Genomic DNA, 10,443 nt, shown 5'->3' with positions numbered 1-10,443 from the left:
TTTATAATAAAAACATAAACCGCCATAGTATCTACGAGCTCATTCTTTAAGGATCGTAAGTAGGCTTGTAGTCGCGTTTTAGACCTCGTTGGGCCGTCTTTCGACATGAAACGTTTGTTACGATTTTCTTTTCGACAAAAACAAGTTCTCATTTATAGTAAAGTTTCAACGGTAACTTTGATCGGAATGACGTGAGAAATGATATGGCTGCGGTACATGGGAGCTAGCATTGAGGAATAGACGAGAATGCACAGATATGGGTTGTACCCATTGATCGATGTCCAAGACAGTTCGGTCGCTACTTAACGACCTGGTACAAGCTGGATCGGTCGCTACGTATCGACCGAACGAAAGGTTTTCTCGGTCACTACGTAGCGACTGACTCGTTCGCGGGTCGGTCGCTACGTAATGACTGACTGAGTGGCTTTGTCGGTCGCTACATAGCGACCGATTCGTTCGCGGGTCGGTCGCTACGTAGCGACCGACCGAGTGGCTTGGTCGGTCGTTATGTAGCCACCGACTCGTTCGCGGACCGGTCCCTACGTGGTGACCTGGTTTGGATCTTTTTCTGACGTTTTATGAACGTGTTCTTGGACTACGAGTGTTTAGTTTCGATGAATCAACCGAGATTAGTGCAAGATTTCACCGCAAAATTCTTCGTAAAAGTAATCTTTACGAAGATTACTTTTCGTAAAAACGTTCACGCTGATTTTTACGGATGTTTGGATGTTAACTTCGTCGTGTCCGTTTTTGACCCCAACACTCCAACTATCCATTGTCCGACAGAACTTCTACGAACTATGATAGCTCCATACCCTTTCATGCGATGGGGAATGGACATAATTGGGCCCATGCCGAATTCCCGACAGAAGCGCTTCATCCTGGCTTGACAGACTACTTCACGAAATGGATCGAGGCAGAAGCTTTCGCCAATGTAACCGAAAGAGAAGTCCAGAAGTTCGTCTGGAATAATATCATCTGTCGCCACGGGCTGCCTTACGAAATAGTAACTGACAACGGGTCCTAACTCATATAGAACAAGTTTCGAGAATTCTGCGATCGATGGAGAATCCTCCTAAACACAACAAGTCCGAGATACCCACAGAGTAACGGTCAAGCCGAGGCATCCAACAAGACGATAATTGACGGTATCAAGAAACGCCTCGACTTGAAGAAGGGATGTTGGGCAGACGAACTCGGCGGCGTCTTATGGTCACACCGAACAACCCACAGAGGAGCGACAAGAGCAACCCCATTCTCGCTCGCTCACGGAGTCGAAGCTATGGCCCCCGCTGAAGTTAGCGTAACAAGCTTACGGGGGTCTAAGATGCCGCAGCACGTAGAGCTCAACAGAGATATGCTATTTAACGCATTGGACGCTATCGAGGAACAACGTGACCAAGCACTGCTCCGAATACAAAACTACCAGCACCAGATCGAGAGTTACTACAACAAGAAACTCAAACCCCGACCTCTCGAGTTGGGTGATATCGTACTACGAAACGTGTTCGAGAACAGTAAGGAGCTGAACTCCGGTAAACTCAGGACTAATTGGGAGGGTCCGTAAAAGATCGCCCAAGTAATCAAACCCGGAGTCTACCAACTCGAGACATCCACCGGCGAAGCAGTTCCGAGAGCATGGAACTCCATGCATCTCCGGCGATATTACTCATGAAGAATATCACACCATCGAGTAAATGATTACACATCACTTTTACTCAACCAACTTCCACCACCATCGAGTAGATGAGACACTGTCACTTTTACACTGGCCCCCAAAAAAAACCGAGTAAATGCGCACCTGCTGCCCCTTTTACTCGGATAAAAGGAACTACAAATGGCTTAGCTCTTTGAGGGACTTCACGAGCATGTCGTCAATATGATCCTGCTCTTTGAGTGACTTCACGAGCATGTTGTAAATGCACACCCCCATTGTTTTTCCGAGTTGTTCGGAGAACATACGGTTGACGAGTCGTTGATAAGTTGCGCCAGCAATCTTAAGACCGAACGGCATCACCCTGTAGCAGTAAGTGCCGCGGTCAGTAATAAACGCGGTTTCCTCTTGATCGTCAGGGTTCATCATGATTTTATTATTCCCGGAGAATGCATCCATGAAGGACAGGAGTTTGTTCCTTGCCGTTGCTTCGACTAAGCGATCGATGTGTGGCCGTGGGAAGCTATCCTTTGGACATGCCTTATTAAGATCGTTGAAGTCGACGCACACTCTCCACTTTCCGTTTTTCTTGTAGACAACGACTGGGCTAGCGAGCCAGTCGGGATACCTCACCTCTGTTATGGATCCGACTCTGAGGAATTTTCAACCTCGTCGTTAACCGCACCTGCGCGTTCGGGTCCCAACTTTCTTCTTTTTTGTTTGAAAGTCGGGTCGACGTTCAGCTCGTGGCATGTGACCTTGATGTCAATCCCCGGCATGTCCTCTGCGGCCCATGCGAACGTGTGCAAGTTCTTTTTCAGACAAGCTATGAGCTCAGTTTTTAAAGATTCGGTAATGTTCGCGCCGATTTCCACGCAGCGATCTGGGAATGCTTCGTCTAAGCATACCGAGATTACGGGCTCGAAGGTCAGCTCGCGTTTCGCTTCCAAAGCTTCGGCTACTCGTGATTGCCAAAAGATTTTGGTTTTATCTTGTTCTAGGGTGTTGTCAACGACAGACGATTTCTTTTTCTTTTGAGGCGGAAACTCGGCCGATGGGTTTTTTCGCATTAATTCCGCAGTGAAGAAAACTTGCGAGATTCTTCGATCTCCCCAGATGGCCTCGATCCCGCGAGGGGTTGGGAATTTGAGGCACATATGGTATGTTGACGGGACTGCTTGCATGGAATTCAGCCATGGAGTTCCTACGATCACGTTATACGATGTGGGTCGATCGATGACCAAGAACTCCACGATTTTCGTCATGCTTCCCACGAGAGTCCTACTATCGGGTTTGGATCTTCTGCAATTTTGGATGGATTGATTTCCATTCTTTCGAGGGTGGTTTTGAAGATGATATCAGCCGCGCTTCCGGTGTCGACCAATATCCTTGCGACATCGATATTATGTATTGTCAGCTCAACGACAAGGAGATCGTTGAGAGGTTTGATCGGATCGATCATTGCTCTTTCCCTGAAGGAGATGACGTTGCTACCCGTTTGATTAGGCATATCGTGTCAGTCGTTCGGTGATTTTAGAGTTAGAGAATACGACCCCCCCTGCTTCTAGCGCCAAACTGTGGTAACCGAAATCCACACTGTCAATTTTCCGTAAAATAAGAAAAGTTACGAAAACTCTAATTTTCCAGAGGTCCCGGATTATCTGCAAAAACACACGTAAAATGAAAGAGACAAGAACAATAGAATATCAAAAGTAAATTGCACAGAGGCGTATTATTGATTGATAAGGACAAAGTTACAGGATTTTCGAGAGACAAGACGGATAGAGTTTTGCTAGCCAAGTCAGTCCCAGAACAAAGACGAAAAGAGTCTAAGTAAAAATCGAGCCGCCTAAATTCTAAGTATTCCTAAGCTAGCAGCGTTTTTCTAGATCTAAGAATCTCTCCCTTGCGTCCTCGGCTCTGGCTCCTCTTATATATGCCTTCTAAGTCAGTTTTCGCTTCCTTTTCTGCCCCTGGGTCGAGTTTATCTCTTCGCGGAAATATTCCTTTTCTTTCCGATCTTCATCATTATCTTGGAAGCTTGACATTTATCTTCTGATTTCGCGAGATTTATGTTCTTCTGCAAGTAAAGATAGGCCGTCATAGCATCGTTGGGCTTGGCTTTGTTTACAAAATCGTACGTGGGCCCTTAGCCGCGTTCTAGGCCTCTTTGGGCTGTTTTCTGACTTAAAGGTTTTCTACGATTTCTTCGAATGAATGTTTCTTGATGCGACGTCGGTTTGCCAAAGAAGTTCACACTTCTCTTATAGTTAGACGAGTATGGTGTTAAGTTAACCGTCGTCGTTTATACGAGAGCCATGTACTTTATTCGGGAAAAAGAGTTCTCACGGTTCTTATTATAAAGCTCCAATGGTAACTCTGATCGATACGAAACGAAGGATTGATCCAGCGAGGCTTGGTAAAGGGCATGATGTCCCGGCAACAAGAGTTGGTCCAACTTGCGAAATGAGCGAGTTGGACGGTTTGATCGGTCCATCTCGCCCATTTGGCAAGTTGGACGGTGTGGTCGATCCAACTCGCCCATTTGGCGAGTTAAACTGCTCGTCTGATTCCGAGATCCATTTTTCTTGATTATTTTGCTTTAAGAACTTCTATTGAGAGTGTGTCGAGAAAGCTTTCGTACAAAAATCAACTTTTAGACGTTGATTTCGAGATAACCGTTTTTGACCCCAACAAAAATCAAAGTTTGTACTCAGTCTTACCCATTCCATCTCTTCCTTGGGTCGATATTTCCATTGTTTTTGTGCTTGGATTGCCTAGATCTAAGGCCGGACGAGATTCTATCTTTGTGGTGGTTGATAGATTCTCTAAGATGGCTCATTTCATACCTTGTCATAAAACTGATGATGATGTGCATGTTGCTCATCTGTTCTTTAGAGATGTTGTTAGATTTCATGGCATGCCTAAAATAATTGTGTCTGATCGAGATGCTAAGTTCCTTAGCTATTTCTGGAAAACATTGTGGTCTAGCCAGGAACTAGATTGTTATTTTCGACAACTTGTCATCCTCAAACTGATGGACAAACTGAAGTTGTGAACCGAACATTGTCTGCATTGCTTAGATCTTTGGTTAAGATAAACCTTAAACATTGGAAAGAATGTTTGCCTCATGTTGAATTCGCATATAATCATTCCATGCATTCTTCTACTAAGTTTTCTCCTTCTGAGGTTGTCTATGGTTTCAATCTCTTATCTCCACTTGATCTTTTGCCTTTGCCTTTGAGTGAAAGAGTTAGTACATATGTCAAGAGGAAGGCGGACAGTATTCAGAAGTTGCATGAGAAGGTTCATGCCAACATTGAAGCCAACACAAGTACACGAGAAAGGCAAAGAAGAAGAGAAACAAGGTCATTTTTGAAGAAGGTGATCTTGTTTGGGTTCACCTAAGGAAGGAACGTTTCCCGGAAGAAAGAAAGTCCAAACTCATGCCTCGGGTCGATGGTCCATTTCCGATCCTTAGGAAAATCAGTGATAATGGTTATCAGCTTGATTTGCAAGGTAAGTATGATATATCTTCAAGTTTCAATGTTTCTGATCTATCTCCTTTTGTTGCAGATGATCCAAATTTGTGGACAAATCCTTTTGCAGAGAGAGGGAATGATGTGCCTCAGTACATGGATCTGTACATGGAACCAGCTCATGAAGGAGATCAGGACGATCAGATCATTCCAACCGAGGTTCGCTCATCCGACCGTACCAGACAGACTGACCGAGCCGTGTACTGGATCGACCCGCGTACGTCCGGAAAGAAGCTAAGGCTGGAACCACGATAAGATGACCGAACTGACCGTACCACAGACCGTTTTCCCCGACCTTCTCAACAATCAAAGACTGATAGTCGAGCCAGACCTACCTTGGGTCATGAAGAATCCAAAGACAACCATGCATTCTCACTTTTGGGCCGTTTGGTTCATCCCGGCGAACATACCCTCGACCTTGCCTCCGTGTTCGATCGAATCATGGACTTTACTCATCCAAATTTCTCTAAGGCAAGGATCCTAAAGCTTTCAGAAGACTTAACCCGCATTTGGACACATTCGGTTCGTGAAGAACACCCGGACGAACGCACCGGCCGTTCGCACCGACCGTCCCGCGTTCGTCCATCTCTTTACCGCCATGCCCACATCAAGCCCAGATGAACTTGGACAGTAGGCGAAAGGGTTTCTTGACCAGTCTTCATGGAAATCGCCAACTTTGACTACCTTTCAAGCTTCTACTAAATGTTTTCATTTTCTATGTCATGTTTTCCCACAATTTCTTTATTTTCTTTGACTACAAAACTCTATAAGTATGTAACCTCTTCCTTTGAAATCATAATCGATTTTCCTTTGTTATTTTGAGTTTATTCTCTATGTTCTTTGCATAGAACAAACCCTTGTTTCTTGGTGAGTCATATCCAAGTAAGCACCCTCTTTCCCGTTGAACTTGTGCGTCATATCAAGCAACGGAACGAAACTGCTCCTTTGTTGGACATGTGCGTCATATCAGGCAACAACTAAGTTCGGGAATATCAGCAGCCTTTCCGTAACTGTTGTGCGACCCTTCATTCCATCAGTTCTCTTTCAAGAGTTCATATCAATACCAATCCAGACGAGTGATCCTATTTAGGGCATATCAGCTCCCTCGCATGATTCGAAGCAATCTCAGTCTTCTCGCGCTCCAATTCGGCGTTCTTAGGACGGAGTTCCTCCGACTCCTCCCGAGCAACTTTTAGCTCAGCCTCGAGATCGGCCGACTTTTTCTTTATCGCCTTCTTCTGGATAACCGCTCGATCTCTCGCTTTGATGGCGCCATTAAGATATTCCTTAGCACGAGCAATGCTCGTATTTCTGGTCTCCACCAGCCTCTCGGATCTCCCTAGCTGAACGAACGTCTGCTTGAGATTCGAGTCATACTTCTCGATCACGAAGTTCATACTCCCATCGCTCTTGTTAATGAACAATGAAGGTAATCAGAGCACGAAAAAGAATAACGAAAGCCAAACAAAAGCCAACGAAATCATTAAGACGACTCACCAGCAGCTTGGTCCGCGCCGTGTCGATGTAATCATCTTTGAATTATAGATCTTCGGTGGCCGGCATACCTTTCAGTCCACATCTGATTTGGCGGACCAGTTCAGCACATTTCGGCGGATCGTAGATGAGCGGAGTGTCGCCACTGTACGAGAACTCCACCTGGTCGGGAAATTCTACCCGAGATCTCCTAGGGATCAGACTCCCACTTGCAGCGGGGGGAAGATCGAGCTCTCTATCCACTCCTCCGGAAGCAGCTGAACGATCACTCGGTCCAGAGGGAGTCAAAGTTTCCCCGTCAGCATATTTCTTCTTCTTCTTCCTCTTCAAAGGAAATACCAGCGGAGAGGCGTCTCGAATAGTCTAAGGATTTGGATTCGTGAGACGACGGGTTCGTCGACAGGTTCTCCGACATGATCAACTTCGCGAGTTTCATTCCCCTCGCAAGGTTCAGAAAATTCAGCGGCTGGCTTTTTCTTCTTTTTCTTCTTTGGACATTCTCCAGTTTGCGTCCTATCCACAGCCTCGGGAGCATCGCCACTGACTGTCGTGACGAAAACGTCATCCCTGGATCTCTTTTTATTCGCCTTCCTAGGGAGAGGCATTGTAATCTCCAAAGATGGGTAGACGTTCTCTTCAGGAGCGAAGTTAAGAGGAGACTCGGTGTGAGGATTCACTCCCGAAGTTCCGTCCAGACCCATGCCATCGAGCATCATCATCAGGTTGTTCCTTGGTGGATCCATCTCGTTTTCTATGATCGCACTAAGATCCGGGAGAGCCTTCATCTTCCTAGCTTTCTTTATCTCCCTCCATTCTTGGCTATTGAAGAGCAATAACCGCGACTTACCAGGAGCTATCACGGGTGGAAGGTAGGACGCCCATTCAGCTAAACAACCAATAACTACTGTCAGGACGTAATCTAGCGACAGAATGCCACAATAAAGTGAAGGTATTAGAAAAAATTAGTTTACATTTATCAAGACGACTCAAGGCGCGATGAATCTTCTCACGACTAATCTCTGGCCAACGGCAATGACTCAGAGCAGCTATAGCGCGAGCGTTGTCGAAAAATCCACCCGCAAAGTCAAGAGTATTCGGATGATCAGCTGCACGACCAAAATAGAGATGGTTAGAACCAAAAGAAAAACAGAAAGATCGGAAATAGCGATCTACCAATTTGATAGTTCCAAAGATAATGAAATTCATCCGGTGGCGGATCCTCGAAAGCCGACTCATCGGACTTAATGTAAAAGTAAAAGTGCTGCCAGAGTTTCGTCTTGTTCGGATGGCCAGTAATGATGTTGTAATTAGGGCGCATCCTTAGCGAGTAAAGCCCCCTCGGCATCGACCTTACGAAAGTTAACTCTTCGAGGGCTCTGACGTTCAACGATATACCGATATCGGCCGCCATCACAATCAGAGCGACCATAATCTGATACGAGCCATTCAAGAACTGGCTAATCGCAACGCCTCGGCGGAAGACATACGACTTGGCGAGCTGAGGAATCGGGAACCATAGCCTGGTATCATCCTCGAAGTATGACTCATAAACGCAGTGATACCCGACCAGGGGGGACCCGGGCCTTTGGTCATCTCTCGGGATGATAAATGTTACTCCGACTCCACTATACATGCGGAGTAGCCGATGAACGCTCCTCACAGTGGATCGAGTCTTTTGTACATTCCCCCAATCCTGGCCCTCAACATTCTTTGAATGCTCTAACGAAGGATCCAAGGCCCTTCTTTGGCAAAAATCCCCTCGGGATAGTAGCAGACGGAGATCAGCGGATTGTCGACAACATCCTGACCATCGTCTTCCGCTCTAAACTGTTCTACCGCATCGGCGACTAAACGACGCTGCGATAAGCTGAGGTTCGCTGTATCCATTAGGGCCTCCCGGTGAATTGCATCCAGATCTTCACCGGGCGACGACTCAGAAACCGGCATAATGCTATTCGAGAGACTAAAAATCTCCTATCCTAAGACGAAAATCTAGAGAGATAAGTAGAGAGATGGAGAGAGAAAGTACTTGGGACTGCAGAAAAGAATGGAGAGAAGGGAGAGACGCCACCTATTTATAAAGAAGGAGGTGCGTTTCTCGAGATGCCATGATTAGACCTAAATGGACCTCCAAACGAGCCGCCCATTACACTTTCGTCGCGACGGTTCATTTTCTCAGCGAAAACCGGTATCCCAGAATAGTACTAAACCGAACCAGGCCAAGAAGTTGGTTCGCACAGTAGCATATAACGGCAGGAAAGGGTCGATCTATTTAAAGCGCATGGTAAACAATCAGTGACTGACCGGAACGAACAAGAGTTGGAGCAATGAACCAACCGGGCGTGAATAAAAGAGACCAAATGGAAGCATCAACTCGACAAAGTGCGTCGACCAAGAAATTCCTTCGTTCTCCGGGTTGAGTCACCAACCTCGTGACGACACATCGATTCTGGCGACCGAATCATCTAACTTCTGAACTTGTCTCTCTAATTCACTAAGTTTGGCTGCGCCATTCACTAGCGACCTGGGGAGACTTACTGTAGGGACTGGATTACATCCTCCCACAAGGCCCATCAGTTAACAGGCCCGGCCCGCTATAAATTAGGATTGTCCGGCGACAGAACATTAGTTCGGCTCCTGACTGCTTTTAGCCGGCTCGAGTGATCGACCAAAAGCAGTCCTTTTAGCGGCTTGACGAAGCGAACTATTCGAAAGGTCCGACGGGCCAAAGCCCAAGGGGATAAGGCGAATTAGGTCAAGAAGACTGAGTCGACTATATAAAGGAAGCGAAAGGCACCAAAGAAGGGATCCAAAAAATCAACCACACACACGTCCAGCGGCTGGAACTAGGGTTTCATTTCTCTTTCTTGCCGACTTGTATTTCCCGATGAACTCGCTTTCGCCGACTTGCTTTCTCACCGCATATTTCCTTACTTGTAAACCGGCTGAACGCCCATCGTTTTAATAAAACGTCTTTGTTTCAACCCACCGACGAGTTCTTGTCTTCTTCACTAGTTTCCGACCGAACTCGGTTCAAACAAATAGCATCCTCTGTTCATGATGATGTGAATTCGTTGGTCGTCATTATCATCTACATTTTTAGATTTTGTTTTGTGAAAGGAATCCGATGATTGTTTTTAATGATAGATTGATTTGATAAAAGTTTGTTAGATTAGTTCTATTCTTTCATTCTTTATTTGAATATAGGTATTTTTTTGTTCATTCTTTGGAAGGGAATTCATTTCATTTTTTTCCTATTTCTCTAATCTGCATATTAAGTAACAAAAAGTCAATTCTTTTTCACTTTTATTTCTCAAAAATTCTTTCTTTTTGTTTTGATTTCACAAAAGTTCATTCTTTTCATACATATATGACTCTTTTTTTTTTTTTGAAAACAGATATGACTCATTTTGATTTTTTTTTTTAACACAGAGAAACACCCATTTGATTTTTGATTTTTATTTGTTTTCCATCGGATTCCATTTTTTTAATCAACCGTTGTTTGTGCAAACACACACACATACACTTAACACCATCTCTCACATTGTTTTTAAGATTCAAGCATTTTGGGTTGGGTAGATTATTGTAGACGATGTTGGCAGGTTGTTCAAGTTCATCAGTACATTTTCCCATGAAACACAGAGATTGGACTTACCCCGCAGCAGCAGTAGCTTCTCCCGCAAGGAAACACCTTCACTTGGAAGAAGCATCTCACTCGACAACAACAACAACAAACCGATTGAGCGCAAGACCAGT

The 10,443-nt window shown here is 45.3% G+C and overlaps 1 protein-coding gene across 1 annotated transcript; it reads right to left on the bottom strand.

Moving 5' to 3' along the window:
- Window positions 1-1,831: 1,831 nt before the first annotated feature.
- On the bottom strand, window positions 1,832-2,919 carry LOC106314623. Its single transcript, XM_013752465.1, has 2 exons — window positions 2,340-2,919; window positions 1,832-2,289 (listed from the first exon to the last, which is right to left on the bottom strand). The coding sequence occupies exons 1-2, from the start codon at window positions 2,917-2,919 to the stop codon at window positions 1,832-1,834; spliced, it is 1,038 nt and encodes a 345-aa protein (XP_013607919.1).
- Window positions 2,920-10,443: the final 7,524 nt, after the last annotated feature.

Source organism: Brassica oleracea, chromosome C9 (assembly GCF_000695525.1).
Source record: "Brassica oleracea var. oleracea cultivar TO1000 chromosome C9, BOL, whole genome shotgun sequence".
NCBI lineage: Eukaryota > Viridiplantae > Streptophyta > Magnoliopsida > Brassicales > Brassicaceae > Brassica > Brassica oleracea.
This window is presented reverse-complemented; position numbering and strand designations above follow the sequence as displayed.

What these genes read in the sequence shown, in the direction of transcription:
- LOC106314623 (XM_013752465.1), bottom strand. Translation starts at nt 2,919, where the DNA reads ATGACGAAAATCGTGGAGTTCTTGGTCATCGATCGACCCACATCGTAT. An exon ending in GTTGGGACCCGAACGCGCAG is followed by an intron (nt 2,290 to 2,339) that starts GTGCGGTTAACG and finishes GATCCATAACAG; the next exon opens with AGGTGAGGTATCCCGACTGG.